Here is a 21,280-nt window from a genome sequence, read left to right as displayed (position 1 = left end):
GCAACTCATTGAGACAATTATATTGTAATGTGCCTGTGTTCATTCTTGCCTCCACTGCCTCCACTTCCATAGAACATTTTGTCCCAATTACAGTAAACCTGAAATGACTATTTGGTTACGGCAGCGTTAAGCAGAAAAGCTAGAAAACACCAACTAAATGGCAAATATATGTATCTATTTTTCCCCTTATAAAGAGCATGGAGAAGCAGAACATGGGCTTTAATAAATGTATGGGAGTTAACTGGACCATCAACATAAATTAGAAACCAGAAGGCGTTTGCAGAGCAAGATGGTAGAAAGGCGGCCAGGACAGGAAGTGGAGGAAAAGGCCAATTCGAAGTCACAGTGCTAAACTATAAAGCCCTACATGGGTTGGGAGATCCAGACTTTGGGGGGGTCGCCTGTTTGGTGCTGCATTGTGGCTGCATGTGGAGCCAGTCAAAAGTGGGCAGGACCAGAGCAAAAATCAGATGGAGCCACTGCCGACATTTGCCTTATGCATCAGGCTCATCCTAATAATCACAAAAAGCACTTTTTCGGCTGCGACACCCCATTGTAAAATTCCCTTCCCTGGGATGCTTGTTTGGTGCATACTTTATCTTTTAGGTATCTAGCAAATACTTCTTTTTTAAAAAAAAACCACCCAGGTTTTTAAAAGCACTTTTGCCAAGTCTGTCTCCTGTTGCTATAACCAGTTGAATTTCCCGTCGTTTATTATTAGCGTTTTGCATTAATATGTTAAAATACAACTTTTAGAAGACATCAGAAGGCAGCAAAGTTGTACAGGCTAGTTTTTTAATGTCTGATATTTTATTATGCTTTTATATTTGCTGGAAGCCACCCAGAGTGGCTGAGGCAACTAAGATGGGTACATATAAAATAACAACAGCAGCAACCGTGCTCCGGCCTTATTTCAGACATTGTGATATATCAGCATATTGCAATGTTGAAAACCAGATATCAGAAACACCACAGCAGGTAAGACGGCAAGTTAGAGCTCTTAAGTGCTGAAGATGCCTCTTCTTCCGTCTATGACTTGGCTGCTGACCATCAGCTTTCTGAATCCCACCCAGGGGTGTAGGAAGATAGGGGCAGTGCGCCCCGAGCGAAGCGATCCCAGGGGCGCCATCGTCACTGCCTGCCCCAATACGCGCGCCCCGCCCCAAAACATGCGCCATGTCATTGCGCACGGCGCGCCCTGCCCCCAAAACGTGCGCCACATCACTGCGCACGGCGTGCCCTGCCCCCAAAACGCGCACATCATTGCGCACAGCGCCCCCCGCCCCGTCACTGCTCTCCGCCCCCGGTGGCAGAGCATGAAGCTCTACCGCTGATCCCACCCCTCTACTCACAACTGAGAATCACTATGAAGTTTGTTGAACTGACTTTATTTAATGCCATATTTTACAACACAGGGTTTCCCCCAATACAAGCACCACCGAGAGAGGAGTGAATTCTGGATGGCCTCTGTTTAAAAATCCACAAAACACTTCATTCAGCAGGCAGGGGGGTGCTCCGCACGAAGAAAACGAGATCCATTCCAGTTGGCTCTAAATGGTTCCGCTCCCTTTGAGAAATGGAATGTTGTGGGGGGGAAAGGGAAGGCATGAGAGGCCCATCTTCTTACCCAACTTACTGAACAAGGGGTTGACCTGGTTGCCCCTCTCTTCTGGGACCCAAGTGAGAAACTTTTGGAGGAAATGTTTTATTTCTTCTGTTGTTCAGGTGTCGTTCCTTCTTCCACCAACAAGTCTGGGTTCTTCTGAGCTAATACAAGCTTTGGAACCTATGCAGGGTAAAAGGCTGTAAGAACGAAGAGGGCTTACTCCATCGTCCCCTCAAGGGTTGCCGCCACAGAGGAACTGGGAAGCAGTGAGTGTTTCAGTACACGCAGGAACCATCATATGGATACAAACCATTCACAGGTAGCTCTGCACACCCAGGATGAGACCCCCCCTAACTATGAAGCCCCAGGAACTGGGAAAAGGGTGCTGAAGCCCAGGAGTAGGGGTGGGTGTTCTGGTAACCACATCTGGACCTCGGGACGAGCAGATTTTATTTCTTCTTCCTCTCCTGAGAGCAGCGAGGGCAGAACCTGTAGCAGGGAAACAAGGCAAAAGCAGTAATCACAAGACAAATAGTGTCTGAGAATGAAAAGGCATCTAGAATGGCGTATTAAGAAATTAAGAAATTCTCAATTCTGCAAGCAGAAAAGCAAACTGAGTAAATTTGTATACAAAAATTGCATTACCAGGAGGCAAGGTAGGAAAACAACTCGGATTCTGGGTGCCACTAAAAGCAACACAGTAGGAGACAGTCTGGTCAAAACTTCGGCCCTCCAGATGTTTTGGACTACAATTCCCATCTTCCCCGACCACTGGTCCTGTTAGCTAGGGATCATGGGAGTTGTTGGCCAAAACATCTGGAGGGCCGCAGTTTGGGGATGCCTGGTCTGGTCTGACCTAGAGGGCACAATCCACCATGCATTTATTCAAATGCTACTGTTCCTTTAAGGCAGTGCTTCCCAAACTTGCATCTCCAGCTGTTTTTGGACTACAATTCCCATCATCCCCAACTAGCAGCACCAGTGGTAAGGGATGATGGGAACTGTAGTAAAAAAAACACAACACAGCTGGAGACCCAAGTTTGGGAAACGTTGCTTTAAGGAAAGCCAGTGAAAGAAAAATTTCCAGCAGAGCATACTTTATTAGTGATGTCATCTGGATTTTTCATCTTGTCATAGGATGGCCGTATTCATACATTTCCTTCAATGCTGTGCCTAGGTTTTAAAAATGTGTAAAGCTTTTTTTTAGACTTTGGATTTCAACAGTCTGCCAGGACTGCATGGAGCATTCGGAAGAAAATTGTTTTCCCACAAAAGAGAACTACAACTGAAGGGGGGGGGTGCATCTTTTCAGCAAAAACAACCCTCTCTCTGGTTGTGAGCTTTTGCAAGTCACTGCATAAAGCATTTGTGTTGCCAGAAAAGTCCAAAATACACTTCCCCCCACGTCATAGTGTAATGTTTTCAGGTCACCAAGTGAGTTAGTTATCCATCAAGTATGGCACCAGAAAGTGAAAGTCCAAAATTGACAATTTGCAGTGATACAAGCATCTGAAGTCCTGACAATATATTGCAGGCAGGCAGCTTGTTTTATTTTAATTTTATTATTACTATGACTACTGTTACAAGCATATATGAAATGTTGAAATATCAAGATCAAATTATCAACATCCATACAAGAGGCCTAAGTACAGGTAACATAAAGGTAAAGGGGCCCCTGACCATCAGGTCCAGTCGTGTCCGACTCTGGGGTTGCGGCGCTCATCTCGCTCTATAGGCCGAGGGAGCCAGCGTTTGTCCGCAGACAGCTTCTGAGTCATGTGGCCAGCATGACAAAGCTGCTTCTGGCAAACCAAAGCAGCGCACGGAAACGCCGTTTACCTTCCCGCCGGAGCGGTCCCTATTTATCTACTTGCACTTTGATGTGCATTCGAACTGCTAGGTGGGCAGGAGCTGGGACCGAGCAACGGGAGCTCACCCCGTCGCGGGGATTCGAACCGCCGACCTTCTGATCGGCAAGCCCTAGGCTCTGTGGTTTAACCCACAGCGCCACCTGGGTCCCTAACATAACATAGACATGAACAAATACTGAATACTGTATATTTTGAAACCCCAATTACTATGGACTCACAGTGTCAAAACTCCAGTATGCCCAAGAAACTGAGGTTGGAGCAGCCAAATGAATACAGGAACAGTTCTCAGTAGCCGGGGCCATCACATCATTTGAGTCACCAAGCACACCCCTACAACTTCACACCCCTACAACTTTCACCCAAATACATGAATAGCTGCCATTCACTCCAAGGGGATGGGGTAAGGTACAGTACTGGGTGGAGCTGTTGCAGTGGCAGCAAAACCTAGCCTCCAGTTAGATTCTGGAAGGCCCATTTCTTACAAATGAGGATCCTGCAAGGCTTTGTACCCCCACCCAGTGAACCCCGCAATGCAGTCTTCTACCTGTGTATTTTGCTCGTCTTTCCTAATGAGCACCCAAAGACTCTTCAGAAAACGACAATCTTTCCTCAAGCTCCAAGCGTTCAGTGCTCTGATTCCCTCAGAGCAGTGGGGGCTGGGCACAGAGATTTTATAAGGCACTATAGAAAGTAAATAAGTCACTCACCATTTCCCTCTTGGCTTTGTTGTCAAGCCCACACAAGCGAAATGGAACCATTCAATGGAGCACTGGTGAAAGGTATAAAGAGCACAAAAGCCTAAAGTTAGTGACCCCTCATCTCTTCTCCATGTTTTAATTGGTTTCTCAGAGCCTCACTTTCAAGCCCTTTTCCTCCCTCTTATGGTTTGCCATCGCTGTCTTTGTAAAGGATCAATACGTAACTCTACTCCATAATGAACATTCCCTTCTCCCTTGCTCCTGATGCTCCCAAAGCTTCTTAACCATCCATCCATCCATCCATCCATCTCTATGGGGCACATCTACCCCCTGTACTCTGAAGCTATGTTACACACACACACCTCATTAGAAATACACACACAAGTGGAATGGTGCCTGCTGAAGAAACCATCAACCACTTTAGCGAGTGCAGCTTCTACGTCCTAATAAAGAACTGATACTGTCTCAGCGATGACATTTTAGCCAATTGCAACCAATCATCTTTGCTATGAGTCTTGCAAGGCCAGGCCCCTGCTTTGCTGCTCCTCTTTCCACCTGGCCTGGGAGGGTGGGGCCCTGACTGACTCCAGCTGTAAAAAGCCAAGGCTGCTGCTGAGGCCAGGTGCCATCTTTGCTGTGAGCCCTACAGGACTGCTCCCTACCTTTCTAGCCCTCTTTTCAGCTGTCCTGCGGAAGGGGCCTGGACTGACTCCAGCTATAAAAGCTGAGGCTGCTGAAGATGCTAGAAGCTAATTTTGCTGCGAGTCCTGCAAAGCACTCTTGGGGTAGAGTATTGTTTAGAGGTGTTTTTTTTTGTTGGGGGTCAATATTTAATTTTGGAGATGCATAAATTTTGCTGTTACTGGGTTTTTATATCTTTATTGTTAAACCTTATGATTTATTTGGGGATTGTTTATTTTTCTGTATGCTTACAGAGGTATTTTTATTCATGCTCATGTCTACTTTTGTTATATTGCTGTAATTATGTACATGCTTTCATGTTGCAAGCTTTCTTCAGCATAGTTAACCTTTGGAAAGGCAGCATACAAATGATGACGATTCAAATAAGGCCACAACGACGTCCTGAGTTTTAAACTGTATAGTTGTGTAATTTTAAAATTTGAATTGAATTTTTTTTTTATCTGTTAAGGGGTGTTGTATGTATTCTGTACATTTGCACACAAATAACTGGTGTTTTAATTCAGTTTAATAATTTTCTCCGATACTCTACACAAGTTGCAAAGGCCAGTAGCTAACACAACTAAATACACATCGTATCTAAAGAACTGATGAGTCCTGTGCGGATACAACTTGCTGGGAATGCAGACTGAAGAATTAAAGTTATACATCAATCCTGCTCACACAAAAGCCTTAACGCACACGCTCATTTGGACTTATTTTTAGTAGATGAAGACCCAGGGAATATGTGGAAATAAATGAATATTAAAACAGGAAAATATTTGGAAGGCTGGAAGTATCACCAAATGACTGCCTGTGATAAATTAAGACAAAAAACTCAAATGGAGGCAGGGCAGGGCAGGGCTCCCGATCCAGTATCCTCTTCTCATATTCTTCTCCTACCACCAATTACACATATGCAATCTTTCACTGAGCAGATGGAGCCTGTGAACCCAGAGCCTCTCCATTTGGGGGTGTGGGTGCTACAAAGTTTGGGAAGTACAACACAGGCAGCACTGCTGGGGATGACTTGGGGAGCAAGCGCCTCAGTGTTTCAAGGAACACTGCAGCTGGGAAGCCTAAAGGAAACCTGTCGGGTTGGGCAGTGACTGCACATGCTAGGTCACTAGAAGCCCTTTCCACTTAGTGCTCCCTCCATTTGCAGCTCCTTGAGGGAGGGAAGGAAGGGAGCTGAAGGACTGGCTGAAGAAGTGCTAAGGCATGCAGAGATAAGGCATGCAGAGATAATGTGGCAACATTCAACATTTTTATAGAAAGAGGCAAGTGAGGCACATTGTGCTGCTCAGACATGGTACACTCCTTTATCCACTATGCAGTGGCAAAAGAGAACTTCAGCTAAAACTGCACTATTGCACAAGGCCTGGCAAGAGTCCTGGGGGAAAGAATACATAAACACACAGTAAACAACTGCCCCCTATCCATAGCTTTTTCATAGGCATTCACTTCCAAAAAAGAAGAAACAAGGCAAGCCGAACAGCAAGCCAAAGGGTGGTTTGCTAATTTAGGAACCTTTTATATTTTAAACAGTGTTGCCAATTTGTACTAAGGTCATAACAAAAATATTCTAACTTCAGAATACAGTGGTGCCTCGCTTAACGATTGCCCTGCTTAACGAAATGATTTTTCGAGCAGAGGTTGCCTCGTTAGACGAATTCGTTTTATGAAAAATTCGTCTAGCGAATTGCGGTTTCCCAAATGAATGCATTGAAATTCAATTAATGCGTTCCTATGGGGGGGGATGCAAAAAAAATTCAATGCATTCCTATGGGATTCGCTAGACGAATTTTCCGTTATAAGAAAAGACCCATGGAACGAATTAAATTCATCTAGCGAGGCACCACAGTACTGATTTCCAGAAAGGTGTCATGAGGCCCTTTAGATTCCCCGCATCTGCAGTTGTTCACATTGCCCCAGAGCTGAGCCCCTCTCACCCTGCACCCTCAACTCCCAACAGTCTCTTACATCAGGGTTGTCACAACCAATCATCTCCCCATAGGAGACCTGGTGGCAGAGGCAGTAGGTGGGCTCATTGGGGTCCACAGGCATGTCCAGCACATCGGAGGGGTGCACATTTCCAAAGGTAACCGAAGGCATCCCGTACTCTGTGCTGCTTCAGGACGGAAAACAGAGTTAGTAAGTCATCAGTGGAGACTTCTCTCAGACCCCTGCAATCAAAACACATTCCCTTCACCCCCACCTCACTCTAGAATAAACTAGGTAAAAGGTAAAGGACCCCTGGACGGTTAAGTCCAGTCGAAGGCAACTATGGGGTTGCAACGCTCATCTCGCTTTCAGGCCAAGGGAACCAGCGTTTGTCCACAGACAGCTTTCCGGGTCATGTGGCCAGCAGGACTAAACCACTTCTGGCACAATGAAACACTGGGATGGAAGCCAGAGTGCAAGGAAACTTCATTTACCTTCCCGCCACAGCGGTACCTATTTATCTACTTGCACTGGTGTGCTTTCAAACTGCTAGGTTGGCAGGCAGAGCAAAGGGAGCTCACCCCGTCGCAGGGATTCGAACCACCGACCTTCTGATTGGCAAGCCCAAGAGGCTCAGTGGTTTAGACCACAGTGCCACCTGCATCCCTTGGAACCAACTACCTTGGTCTCCCTTAAGAAATAAAGAACTTGCCAGCTTGGCACTCCTCACAATCCTCACCAGTAGGAAACCTGACCTCCAAGTCTGCCAGAGTTTCTGGGCACAACAATGACCATGGATGGTACTAGAATGGAGTAGACCTGTCATTGGGTGAGACTGGTAACATCTACTAACACAGATCACTGCCTTCTGCCTGTCCCCTCGTCCTACTCACGTGCGGACTAGTTTCAGCTTCTTTTGGGCTGTCTTTGGCGCCTCCTCGTCAGAATTCTTGCCCTTGGAGCGAGCACGGGCTGCTTTCTTCTCTTTCTGGACCCGACCTTCTGTGTGCACAACACGGACAAAGGGGGGCAAATCAAGTACCTCTCTTTGGGAGCAACAGAGCTCATTTGGCCTACTAGCATACTTTCAAACCTCTGTAGAAAAAAACTATTTGGCGCTCTAGAAATCTCTCCCCCTCCCCACCCCCTATCGAACACGTTGGAAACAGCATTAGCAATCTGAATAAATTAAGCCCAATGTGAATCTGACTGCACACAAAAAAGCCTGCTGGATCAGCTTACAGAGCCACCTAGCCCAGCATCCTGCTTCTCACGGTAGCTGTCCAGATTTTCTGCTCTGATGGCCATCATTGAAGGACCAGGTACGCAGCCTGGAAGTCATTTTGGACTCACAGCTGTCCATGGAGGCGCAGGTTAATTCTGTGTCCAGGGCAGCTGTCTATCAGCTCCATCTGGTACGCAGGCTGAGACCCTACCTGCCTGCAGACTGTCTCGCCAGAGTGGTGCATGCTCTAGTTATCTCTTGCTTGGACTACTGCAATGCGCTCTACGTGGGGCTACCTTTGAAGGTGACCCGGAAACTACAACTAATCCAGAATGCGGCAGCTAGACTGGTGACTGGGAGCGGCCGCCAAAACCGCATAGCACCGGTCTTGAAAGACCTACATTGGCTCCCAGTACGTTTCCGAGCACAATTGAAAGTGTTGCTGCTGACGTTTAAAGCCCTAAATGGCCTTGGTTCAGTATATCTGAAGGAACATCTCCACCCCCATCGTCCTACCCGGACACTGAGGTCCAGCCCTGAGGGCCTTCTGGCGGTTCACTCGCTGCGAGAAATGAAGATAAAGGGAACCAGGCAGAGGGCCCTCTTGGTAGTGGCGCCCACCCTGTGGAACGCCCTCCCATCAGATGTCAAAGAAATAAACAACTACCTGATGTTTAGAAGACATCTGAAGGCAGCCCTGTTTAGGGAAGTTTTTAATGACTGATGTTTTAATGTATTTTTAATCCTTTGTTGGAAACCGCCCAGAGTGGCTGGGGAAACCCAGCCAGATGGGCAAGGTATAAATAATAAATTATTATTATTATTATTTTGCGCCAACTTGCAATGAATCTCAAATGGCATTCATTGTTGCCCAATCTGTAGAGATCCTTTTGGTTTTTAAGTTCTTTAGAATCCATCATTTGGTGTCATCTGTAAGCTTCGCCCTCATGTTCACAGAGGATTTCAGATAATTTATGAACAAGTCAAACAGTGCAAGTCTCAACACAGACCCGTAGAATACCTCACTGCTTCCCTTCTATTCTGAAAACTCTCATTTTACATCTACTCCCTTTTATGTCCTGTACCCAGACACTGTTCCATGAGGGGATAATTCTAAAAGGTTGCTATGGCAGGACTTCTGTTTGCAGAAGCTATATGGATTTTCCCTCAGCATCTCTTGTTTTCCTAAAGCTTTTTTTGCCAATCTGTTTGTGGCAGAATCTACTTTATTTATATGCCACTTAATATTCAGAATTTCGCCTGCTACTTACATAACCAAAAAACATATATGCATGTGTTTTTTAAAAGGAAGCCTTCCTGCCTGTTATAGCTTCCTTGACTTGAGTAAATCACAATTACATTCTCTCAGGTTCATTTGTGCATTTTTTTCGTAATCTGTGGGATACATTTAATTGGAGTTTCTATTACAATGCTTTTTAAATAACCTTCTGGCAGTACTTGCTACTTCCTATGATGGGGATAGAGCATGTCAAAGTGGGAGCAAGATCTATACAGGCCCAGTATACCTGAAGGAGTGTCTCCACCCCCATGTCCAGCCCGGACACTGAGGTCCAGCTCCGAGGGCCTTCTAGCGGTTCTCTCATTGTGAGAAGTGGGGTTAAAGGGAAGCAGGCAGAGGGCCTTCTCGGTAGTCACTCCTGCCCTAAGGAACGCCCTCCCATAAAATGTCCAGGAAATAAACAACTATCTGACTTTTAAAAGACATCTGAAGGCAGCCCTGTTTAGGGAAGTTTTTAATGTTCGATGTTTTACTGTGCCTGATGCTTTAATTTGTTGGCAGCCGCCCAGAGTGGCTGGAACCACCCAGATGATCAGCATATAAATAATAAATTGGTGTCGACATCTCTTCCTTAACTTATTTTTAACCAATCCCCTGTTCTTCGTCTTCTTTTTTTAGAAGTGTCTTCTTTTAACATCAAATTCTACGTCGACACAACTTTTCACTTACAAATATGTTCAATTTGATAGCACCAGGTAGGCTTCCCTCCTGGTTGGCTCATTGACTTCACTGTTCTAAGGCACAGTCACTTACTGTATTGAAGGGAGAGATTTGCCAATTTGTTATTGAGTTAGATCTGATCCTATAGTTTGCATTGCCTGCATTGTATAATTGTGAGCGTATGGCTTGCCCCCCCCCCCCTATCCCTGGGATGTCTTGCTTTTTTTCTTTGCTTCTCTCTGTGTGCCAAAGGGGAATGTAAGCCAGACAGAATACCCTGCTAAGCTATCAAGGCCGGATGACTGTCTTGTCTGACGCTATTAGTCTGACGCACAGAACAGGCACTCAAGGCTGCTGGAAGATGCTACCAGGGTAGCATGAGTCAGCATGTGTTTATGCACAGGACCGGACACAGGAAGATCCTTATATGTACTTGTGACCCCCTTGCGTGCGCACATTTACAGAGGAGGGGGAAAGGAGCCCAAGAAGTGTATAAGAAGCTTTGCAATTTGTGTTTCTTTACTCTTGTCGTGGAGCTGACCACCAGGAGTCTCTTATTAATAAGAAATTAAATTCTTTCTCTGAATTCAACCCTTGGAGTCTTGTTGATGTCTCTGTCCTTGCCTGGGCGCAACTTAAGGACCCTTATCAGCTAATAAGGCTACAGTATTAAAATGTCTCTTTGCTGCAGCCTAGATGTACATTTACCCTGCCAATGCAAGCGTACTTCAAGTCACTCATTATGGAATATTTTCCCCCTTGTCTACCTATTAGCATTTCCCCCCACTATGAGTTTGGGTGGAGTCGGGCAGCAACTGTGGGGATGGTACCCAATGTGTTTCATCTGCTGATGGAATCAGTCAGCAGAACATAAGGAAATACTCAGTAATTTTTCCTCTTCCGTACCTCTCTAGATTTGTTATAAATTCAAAACAGATTTAGGGGGATGCAGGGGTCTTTCTTTCAGAATGAAGACTGAAATTCCACTACCACCGTTTCTGGACATCTTTCATTTGCCCCCCCCCCCCATGTCAGCCACTTCTACATAAACCAGAACTCACTCTTTTTGCCTTTACTAGATGAGCTGTCATAGTCACTTGACTCTATCTGCTTCTCTTTCAAGTCAGCTTCAAACCGGGCGAGATCTGTGTCCAGTCGTCGGATGTGCTTATCTACCTGCAATAAGAGGGGGAGAGCATTATTTTTGAGGTACTATGTCCCAACCATCAAGAGAGCAAAGACTTATACAAAGGCAAAGAGAATGGCAGCAGAAAGTAGCTGCCCAAAGAGATAAAATTCCACTTGGATGAAAGCTCTTCACAAAGACTGTCCAAAAAGGTGGACTGTCCCCCCCCCCCAAAATCAGGCCCCCTCGTACCATCTCATATGTCTGCATTGCGAGCTGCACTTTGTCGTCGCCGAACTCCTTGCACTTCCCATAGGCCTCTTGGATCTGCTTGAGGAGCCCCAGTTTCTCCTCTGAAGACAAGGTCCGTGCATTACTGATATATTCTGTGGCCAGTTTATCAATCTCTGATTTGAGATCTGAAACCAAAAGTAGGGTGCAGCATTATAACAGACCACTCTGGCATGACACCAAAGAGAAAGGGATACGAACACCAGGTTTATTTGTTCTTCAATGTGTGACAAAGAAGACTTACAAGGTCAATCTGAATCAGCAGGGGCTTTGCAGACTTACCTTCTGTTCGTTGATCTAGGTCTCTCATGAGCTGGAAGTTTCTCTGCAGCTCAAAGGGCAAATTCTCAATGCCTAGAGAAAGAGGGAAAGTGTGAGAAGAAGATCAGCTTGGTGGCGACCTGCCTGTGTTACTTCTTTCCTACACCTTCATTTATGCTTTCTTTTACTGTACGCTCAACAATAACTCCATGCTGACTAAATAGCTACAGGGTGAATTTTACACCATTTAAAGCCAAGTAGAGGCATTACAAGGGAAAGAAAGGGCCACTTCATGTGTTAACAAACTCAGGTTTCCTAACCAAACATATACAATACTTGAAAAGAAGCTGCAGCCAGTTTTGGCTCTTCAACTAGCATACTCATACGATACCCACGTTTACCTCAATCATATTTTACATTTTTAGGTGCACACCATAAAACACATTTTGTTTATTTACTTCGCAAGGCTTGACTGCAATAAAACCTCAAAGCATTTTAAAAAATAACAGAACAATAACATTATAAGTAAATAACAACATTCAAAAACGCTTAAAATAAATGATGAGCTAAAAAACAGATTAAAAACACATGTTAATATTCCACATGTCTGGATAGGCTGTCATATAATAATAATTTGATTCATATATCACCCTTTATCAAAAGATCCCAGGGCGGTATACAACATTAAAAACACATTTTACGGAGCGGAAAACATAATAGACAGTGTAATAAAATAATCATAACAACAGTGTCTCCAGCTTTAACAGGCCATACTGTAGATTTAAGCATGGGTAACTAGTAAGGTTTTGGCCTGGCCCCTAAAGACATGTAATGATGGTACCAGGCAAGCCTCTCTGGGGAGAGCATTCCACAGATGGGGAGTCACCACAGAAAAGGCCTGTTCTTGTTGCCATCCTCCAAACCTCTCAGGGACATGGGGCATAGAGAAGGGTGTCAAATAACAAGCTCAGGGTCTGGGTCAGTTTGTATGGAGAGAGGCGGTCCTTAAGGTATTGAGGTCCTGAGCCATGTAAGAGGTGCCAGCTTTGCATACGCTTTCCCCCATGCTTGCACTTGTGCGCGCGCGCGCACACACACACACACACACACACACTAACCAACAATGCACCATACAGTGGTTGTTGTGTTGTGTTTTTTGTAAAGCAGGGGTTTGTGTCCAGCAGTATCTGAGTGCACTGCCATATTTTAACCAGGGCAGAGCCAAATTGTGGATGTGGGAAGAAGAGGGAGGGGCTGTGGAATTTGCAAACATTACTACATTTAAATTTCTCCAATGCCAACATCAAACAGTTCCTTTTTTCCACCCTTCCTTCTGGGGGTGGGGTGGGGGGGATGAAAAATAGAATGTGGGCAAACTCAAAACAGACAACGCACCCGAAGGGAAGGAACTGGAACCACTGAGCACACTGAAGGATTAAGCTGCAGCGCAGCGCCCTGTTAAAAAGGAACCGGGGCGAACCCGAGTTGGCTGCTGTCGTAACGTGTGAACTGACCCACACGTAGGAATATGAGGTCCCTTGACCTCACTCGCCGTCCCCCTCCCCCGACTGCGGGCTTTCGGGGCCTCTGCTGCCTCCTGGGAGCCGCCTGCGCCGCCTGCCTCGAGCCGCGTCCCGCCCGAACCCCGCGCCCGCTCTTACTGTCTAGGTAGTGCTCTAGGTACATCCCCGCCGCCATCTTGGGTTCCAGCCAAGCGCACGGGCTCTTTCCCCTCTCGCCGGCTCCGCCCACCTTGGCTTCGCTTCCGCCCTTAACAGGAGCAGCTTCCTGTTTTCGGCAGAGGCACTTCCGCCCCCTCTAGGCCGGGTCGCTTCCGTTCGCTTCCCACCTCGCCTCCCCTTAGTCTCCCGCTGCAAAGGGAACGCGATTGGGAGGCAGCTATTGTGTTTTTAATAGATCAAGACCACCAATGTCTCCTTCCCCTCAGTGTTACTTTATGACAATTTCCAACTGTAACAAGAAGTTTATGCGAGTTTTATACCAGTTTAACAGGCTGTGGTTCCCCCCCCGGAGAATCCTGGGAATCGTAGTGTGTGTGTGGTTTTTTGGGGGGCGGGCTGATAATTCTTCTCAAAACCAATTTCCTAGCAGGAGAAGGAATGGCAGCTAATGGGGGTAGATGCTGCCTTAAAAATACAGCTCTAGATGTAACATGGATTCAGACAAAACAGGAAGCACAAGTGCTTCATTCATATCTGCATTCTGCCCTCTGCAATCACTGGCTTGTCCAAACTTTTGTATCCCTCTGTGTGGGAACTTGCACGTTTTCTGGGCTTGATAGTGGAAAGCAAACACTATATTCCAGTAGCAAATGAAGTGCAGACGATTGGGAAGGTACTGGAGCTCTCCATATCAATGCCACACCACAAAGCTCCTCCAAAAAAATATATTACATTCTTGCACTTTCAGTTATTTTGGGCACATTTGACCCACTTAGGAGAAGGCCAAACAATATAGTTAATGAAAATTCTTACATCATTCTGTATTTTTGAAGCATTTATTTACAAATAATTTCCTGTTTCTTCAAGCTTTTATATTTTATACACATAAACAACACCAAGCACACTGTGATGTAGAACCAGAAAAAGCAGCACAGGAAAAACTTACTTATGTACACAGCAGGAAATGGATCATAAGACAAGATGGACAGAACAAGAAGGGCACAAATACTTTCCTCTATTGAGCTTCAAAGGCACACAAACATTCATGAAAACATTTCCCCAAAGCCAAATAAATTAGAGGATCCAGTACTCACAGGATTCTTCCTGCCCCCATTTCCTTATATATATGGTAGGTTAAAAGAGGTTCAAGTAGACCAGGGTCTCCAGAATACCTGGGACCCTGTTCTGTTCAGGATCCCAGAAGGGACAGCCCTTTCAAAACAACTAAAGCCAGGGGGAGCCAGGCACTTTTCACTCCAGCTGGAGTCCTTTCCCAGCTTAGATGCTGGTGGAGAGATTGCCAGTGAAGCCCCAGAGGGGCGTCTAGATGAAGAGCTTGACTGACTGGCCGCATTCAGATACTGCTGTGTCTCTGAAATGAGGAAGGCTTGGACAAGAGAGGCACAGTAGGAGTATCCTGTATGAAAGCCCTTGTCCTCTGCCACTGTGGAGAGAAAAAGAACATACAAAGGAGAGATGAAAGGAGAGATGCAAGTCAAGCACCCACCAAATGTATGCATCTGCATATCATGAGAAGAAAGGGACCTGGGATATAAGCTGTGTGGTTTCTTCTAACATAAAAGAGCCTTGTTGGATCAGACCCCAAGCCCTTCTCGTCCTGTTCGGGGGGGGGGGCTCAAGGGCGATTGCCCTAGGTGCAAAATTGTTAGGGCGCACAAAATTTCAACACCTAGTGCTGCTTCAACGCAGCTGCACACTTCTGTTGCTAGGCTCCATTAAAAACGTATCCTCCATGTGAACCAGGAAGTGACCTCTCCAGACAATGGAACAACTCGTCTTTTCTTATCTCTGCGGCTGCGACCTCCTGGGTGACGCGGATAGCATTAGGCAGTTGGATGTGCATGCGTACTCCATCTGTTTCCCTGCCTTCCACCCACCTTACTCCGCACGGCCCCAGGTGCTGGCAACCCACGCTACACCACTGGTCTGTTTTCACACTCTCCTGCTCATGACTCCCAGCAGCTGGTATTCAGAGGCAGGTGCCTCTGGTTCAGGAGGTAGTGCATACAGAGCCATCGCGACTAGTCATTGATAGCCTTATCCTCCATGTTTTTGCCTAACCCCCAATTCAATTTTAAATGGATACAAGTGACACCTTAAACAATGAAAACAGCAAAACCAATAATTAAATCAGCAATCAGTTGGGAGGTGAGTATGTCAGTGATTCACAGTGTAAAAGTGCAGGAGAAAAAGCCCTTCTGTCAGGCATCAGGGAATCTGATCCCCCCCACAGTAGGCTGCCAGGAATAGACAGACAAGAAGAGTTCTTATTCACTTATTTGCAGCCTCTTAGAGTAATGGCATTACTCTGTCTCCACCCGCACCCCTTTTCTCCTCAATTGTCAACAGCACCACCCACCTTATGGTGGCCACTTAGAGTCATTTGCCTCTGAGCCCTTTGCTCTCCTACTTTCAATGCTCACTGGGTTCTGGGAGAAGGGGTGGGTGGAATGCTTTCTAGTGATAACATGTCAGCCAGCTGCTTTGGCTCTGCCTTCTCCTCCTCTTCTCCCATTATTTCCCAGCTTCTCCCCCTCTTCTGCCTCTGAGCCATGACCTCCCACAAACCACTGTTGTAAATCTATACTGTCTTCCTCTTCTCTGAAAGGTTCAGGCTGGGGAGGCAGTCTCCACCACTCCTGCTTTGTCAAGTCCCTGACACCTTCTGATCTTGCCTTTGGGTACATTCCCTTGGGTCTTGGTTTGCAGCAACTTCTTGACCTTAACTATTATGAATGAAAGTATGAATGAAAGTATGTGGGCAATGCCAGTGGAAGTATCAGAAGCCAGAGGGGATGACTGAAGATTTCAATTGGTCTTGCATAGCTTAACAGAGCTGAATGAGAGAAATTATGCAGATTTGCCCATTCCCATCATTTATACTGGCTGCAGAATTCAGCTTGCTTAGCTGCAGACTTTTAATTCTTTACCAGGACCGCCTCTCCTGGTATGCCCCGTGGAGGACCTTAAGGTCCACAAACAACAATATTCTGGAGATCCCGAGCCATAAGGTGGCTAGATTGGCCTCAACTAGGGCCAGGGCCTTTTCAGTATTGGCCCCAACGTGGTGGAACGCTCTTTCACAGGAGACCAGGGCCCTGCAAGACAGAGCTGTTCCGCCTGGCCTTTGGGTTGGATTCAGTCTGACCCCTGTGTTTTCCTCCCTCATGGTTTGGATTTATGGACTACTTGAAATGAGGCTGCATTTTAAATTTTAAATTTTAATATTGCATTTTAAGCTGTATTTTAATTGTTTTCTTTTCTTTTATGTCTTATTGTAATTTTATTGGTGTTAGCCGCCCTGAGCCTGGGTTTGACTGGCGAGGGCGGGGTATAAATAAAATTATTATTATTATTATTATTATTATTATTATTATTATTATTATGTGAAATTCACACAATTGTGATTATAGGCTGTAATGATCTAGGAGCTGAATCCTGCTCCATTTACTTCCTGGCAGGCCCACCTGCAATCCAGATAAAATTTTGTAATATGTGCCTAGTGAACTCAATCTATTCTGTGCAGGTGGCTTAAGCGACTCCTCCCTGAGGCACTTCATTTGTTATTATTGTTATAATTATGGCATTTCTATTCCACCTTTCTTCCAAGGAACTCAAAGTGGTATTCATGGCTTTCCCTCTCTCCATTTTATCCTCACAGTAATCCTATGAGGTAGGTTAGGCTGAGAGATGGTGCCTGGCCCAAGGTCACCCAGTGAGCTGCAGAGCTGAGTGGGGATTTGAACACTGGGACTCAGCTACATTAGTCAAAAAAAGTGTTTTGAATGTGTTACAAACATGCAACATCAGATGGCACTGGGGAGCAATTTTTCACCTTTTTCCCTTTTGTTATAACGATTTAATTTCTGACGTATTTATAGTGTTTTTCCCCTGTGTGTAGATCCACCCCTGATCTCCACCCTAACCATCACACCAAACTTGCTCCATGTTATCCATCTTCACTATGGTACATTGCAATAAGCCATTCCCACCTACAACTCACCTGCTAGCTGCAATGTTTGAATCCGCTGCACAGTCATTTCTAGAAGAGCTGCCTTGTCCATGCGAGAATTAGGAAGAGGCTTTTGGGAGGGAAAAAAGAGGATAACTGGAGACTGGTTTGGAACTGGGCAGAAGTGGGCATGGCAAGAGGAGAAAGAAGAGGATTTGGCATGGACAGGAACCACTCTCAATTGAACAAAGAGAGTTGGTACTTCCAAGAAACTATTATTCAGTGAACTGGGGGGACATCTGCGTCACAGATTGAAATCACTTTAAATTTCACAGGCCCCTACAGAATCACCATGGGAATGATGGTTCCTAATAAGAAGGCAGGGATATCTGATTCAAAATATTATCAGCACACCCCATGAACCTACAGTTCTGAAAGTCTTTTTGAAGATAGTTCAATGTACTGGTAAGTTTTCTAATGTGGTGTCTCAAAAGTGAATGAAACTAGACTATCTTCCTGCAACTCATATTGCATTTTCTTTTACTGGAAACTTTCTCCCAAACTGTCATTTGAACGCTGGGAGAGAGTGTCTTACAGTCCGGGCTTCAAATTGTGAGCCTTTGGGTTTTGCATTTTGCTGCACTGATATCCAGCATGTTACCCAGTGGGATTGGTTGTCTTCAGAATACAAAAGATTTAAGATCCTTTTGTGTAGGTGCTGCCTGGCAGGAAGGAATAGGAGGAACCTATATCTCTGCACTACAAACCTCTTTCAGTGCCATACCAATTTAACTCCCCTGGCTTCCCTAGAAGAATACGGTATTTTGCAGTTTGACGAGAGTGCTAAGAATTCTCCCTTACATCCTTAAGCTCAGCTCACACAACTATACTTCTCAGGGATCCTGAGAGAAAGAGGGAGAGAATATGAATAAACAAGTTTATTCTGCCACTGAAGACAGTTTGGAAACTTCAGCTAGTGCAGAATTCAGCGGCCAGGTTGCTCACCGGACCGGCAGGACGGTCTGAGCATATTACACTGGTCCTGGTCCGACTGCACTGGCTACCAATTAGTTTCTGGGGCCAATTCAAAGTACAGTGGTTCCTTGGTTCTCAAACGCCTTGGTTCCCAAACACTGAAAACCCGGAAGTGAGTGTTCCAGTTTCCAAACGTTTTTCAGAAGCTGAACATTCGATGCGGCTGTCGGGTATTGTTTCTGGGGCGCCTGCACCAATTATCAGCTGCGCCTTGGTTTTCAAACATTCCGGTAGTCCAGGCATGTCCAACAGGTAGATCGTGATCTACTGGTAGATCACTGGACATATGCAGTAGATCCCTGGTAGAGTATTGGCTCCCCCCACAGAAGCTGAACAACTGTGGCTCCCCTAAAAAAAGCTCAGCATTTTACCTCCTCCCTAAAAACTCAACAACTTTGACCTGACCCCCCACCCAAAAAAGCTCAACAATTTTGACTGGAACCCAAAAAAAGGGGGTAGATCACTGCCAGTTTTTAACTCTGTGAGTAGATCGCAGTCTCTTGGGAGTTGGCCACCCCTGTGGTAGTCAAACGGAATTCCGGAACGGATTTAAGTTTGGCACTTTTGTTTTTGCTATTTATTTTGCGTTTTTGTTTTTTGAGGCTTTTTCTGTTAATTTGTTTTTGTGACTGTGTGGAACCCAGTTCAGCTGCTGATTGATTGATTGTGTGACTGCAGAAATGGATAAAAGCCCCCCATCCAGACAATGACTATCATCAGTACAGGTAAGAAAAACAATTAATTTAATTTTTTACCATCTACAATACTGTCCCATTTTATAGTACAATACATTGATTATTGCTTTCTTTTTATGGATCAATGGCCTTGTTAGTAAAATTAATGTTAAATTGCTACTTTAGGGGTTGTTTTTAAAAGTCTAGAATGGATTAATCAGTTTTGCATTACTTTCTATGGGGAAGCACACCTTGGTTTTGGAACGCTTTGGTTTTGGAACAGACTTCCGGAACAGATTAAGTTTGAGAACCAAGTTATCACTGTACAGTACTGGTTTTGACCTATAAAGCCTTAAACAGCTCAGGACCGCCTTTCCCCATATGAACCTACTCAGACCCTGAGATCACCTTCTGAGGCCCTTCTACGTGTGCCTCCTCCATGAGAGGTCCTGTGGGTGGCAACACATGAACGGGGCCTTTTCTGCAGTGGCTCCCTGTTTGCGAAATGCTCTCCCCAGGGAGGTTTGCCAGGCACCTTCATTATACACCTTTAGGCTCCAGGCAAAAATGTTTCTCCTTAGCCAGACCTTTGGCTGATTGACATCTGATGCCCTTTTAAAATGTGTTGGGGAGGGGGGTTATTGGGTTGTTTTGTTTTATTATTAATTTTGTGCTTTTATATTCTGATTTTATGTTGTAATCACCCTGAGATATGCGGGTATAGAGTGGTATACAAATTTAATAAATAGTAATAAAATAAAAAGTTGAAGCTTATCGCGTTAGATACATACAGAAGCTTGATGGTGGATGCCCTCTCATCCCCAGTGGAATGTGTTGTTATTGTTATGGGGAAACACCAAATGTGGCTCCTTACCTTGTTACCTGGGCTGGTGCCATCTAGTAAGAGAGCCTTCAGTTGGTTGAGAGACTGGGCAATTCGATTCCTTCGCTTCTTCTCCATTAGCGGTTTGATGATCTGAAGATGAGGAATTTCTGCATCACTAGAGGAATTGACTAGGAAGCTGTTTGTCATGCTGAGCAAGGACAAAAGGCAGAGGAGGAGAACTGGGGAACAGGGGGAGCAGTTGATCAAAGCTGGCCCAAAACACTGAAGTGCCTGAATCAGAAAATCCAAATGATATCCCCTCTCACTAATTAACATGGGTACGCAGTTTGGCGGGAAGTTTCCCCAAGTAATCCCCAATGAAGTGAATGGGAGATGCACAAGATCACAGCCTCACTCTTCCTCAACTGTTCATTTCAATGGGGATTGCAGTGAATATCCTGCAGAACTGCACCTGTCGGTCAGTTCTGTCTCCCTCCGTCTCTGCCTTCCTTACAGTCAGCCCATACTTAACCCACCTCCAGACCTTTGCCAATACAGCTTCTCTCTCGCTCTCTTTTCTTTTGCACGTACCTTTTTGTAGACCAGACGCTTTGGCTGTTCCAGATGTGGTTTCTTCCATCTGCACCCCCTGGCTGCCCCTGTCGTCATCCATGAAGCTTTGCTATCTGTCGTCTCCAGGCTCATCTTGTCTCTCCGAGAATATTTTCAAATTTCCCTCCTTCTGCCCTCCCTTTAATTTATAGGACATCCCCAGCACAGCTGTCACATTGTCCGCAAATCCTATTTACTCGCCCTCAACAGAGGCAGCCAATGAACAGCTACAGAATCCTATTTGTCTTTCTGAGAGGGGAGGAGTGCTATGGTCTCCAGGAGGCTGTCCTGCACTCCAGTGAACTGTCCAGAAGAGAGCCGGGAGGGAATTTTAAAAGGGGATTTCATTTCAGGCCGGCCAGCTGCTCCTTTAGGGACAGGGTGGGTGGGTGGGTTGGTGGGGGAATAAAAAGCATGAAGAGGGTGAATAGAGACTGGGGCAGAGGAGGAGAAGCTATTGAGATGGAAATGAGGGCAACAGAAGGTAGATGTGTGTTTTGCTGGGTGGTGTGTGTGTTGGCAGCTGCACTTGGGGCGAGAGGGAGATTTTGAAATACCAACACAACTCTGCTCAGGCAGAACAATCAGACCCTCCACTCAGCTTTGTAGGGTTGCCGGGGCAATGTGAGGCAGCCTCCTCCACCTCTCAAACCGGGTTCTTTGTGAAAGGAATAGGCAGCAGAAGAATGTGTCATCACCCCATTCTTTTTCTAAGTAGCAGGCGGTGCGGACAGAGCTGGGCCAAGACAAGCAAAACATAACTTAAATCTTTTCTAGAATGATTCAGGATGCCATTGCCACAGGCTTGCAGGGATTTC

The 21,280-nt window shown here is 45.6% G+C and overlaps 2 protein-coding genes across 5 annotated transcripts; both read right to left on the bottom strand.

Annotated features, from left to right (window-relative positions):
• Nucleotides 1–1,372: 1,372 nt before the first annotated feature.
• ING4 (inhibitor of growth family member 4) lies at nucleotides 1,373–13,378 on the bottom strand. 4 transcript variants are annotated; one of them, XM_035097322.2, is made up of 8 exons: nucleotides 13,322–13,378; nucleotides 11,682–11,753; nucleotides 11,361–11,527; nucleotides 11,044–11,158; nucleotides 7,691–7,799; nucleotides 6,837–6,984; nucleotides 4,185–4,246; nucleotides 1,373–2,095 (listed from the first exon to the last, which is right to left on the bottom strand). In XM_035097322.2, the coding sequence occupies exons 1-8, from the start codon at nucleotides 13,356–13,358 to the stop codon at nucleotides 2,056–2,058; spliced, it is 750 nt and encodes a 249-aa protein (XP_034953213.1). In that variant the 5' UTR covers nucleotides 13,359–13,378; the 3' UTR covers nucleotides 1,373–2,055. The 4 variants fall into 4 exon arrangements, with proteins under 4 accessions (XP_034953213.1, XP_034953214.1, XP_034953216.1 ...); XM_035097323.3 differs by having other exon boundaries at nucleotides 6,837–6,981; XM_035097325.3 differs by having other exon boundaries at nucleotides 7,691–7,796.
• Nucleotides 13,379–14,431: 1,053 nt separating this feature from the next.
• On the bottom strand, nucleotides 14,432–20,617 carry LOC148683394 (transcription factor HES-5-like). Its single transcript, XM_088658327.1, has 4 exons — nucleotides 20,442–20,617; nucleotides 19,899–20,000; nucleotides 17,367–17,445; nucleotides 14,432–14,786 (listed from the first exon to the last, which is right to left on the bottom strand). The coding sequence occupies exons 1-4, from the start codon at nucleotides 20,553–20,555 to the stop codon at nucleotides 14,488–14,490; spliced, it is 594 nt and encodes a 197-aa protein (XP_088514453.1). The 5' UTR covers nucleotides 20,556–20,617; the 3' UTR covers nucleotides 14,432–14,487.
• Between the last annotated feature and the right edge of the window lie 663 nt (nucleotides 20,618–21,280).

The sequence above is a fragment of the Zootoca vivipara genome, chromosome 15 (assembly GCF_965207765.1).
Source record: "Zootoca vivipara chromosome 15, rZooViv2.hap1.1, whole genome shotgun sequence".
Lineage (NCBI taxonomy): Eukaryota > Metazoa > Chordata > Lepidosauria > Squamata > Lacertidae > Zootoca > Zootoca vivipara.
The sequence above is the reverse complement of the archived record's forward strand: the minus strand, read 5'-3'. Positions and strand labels throughout refer to the sequence as shown.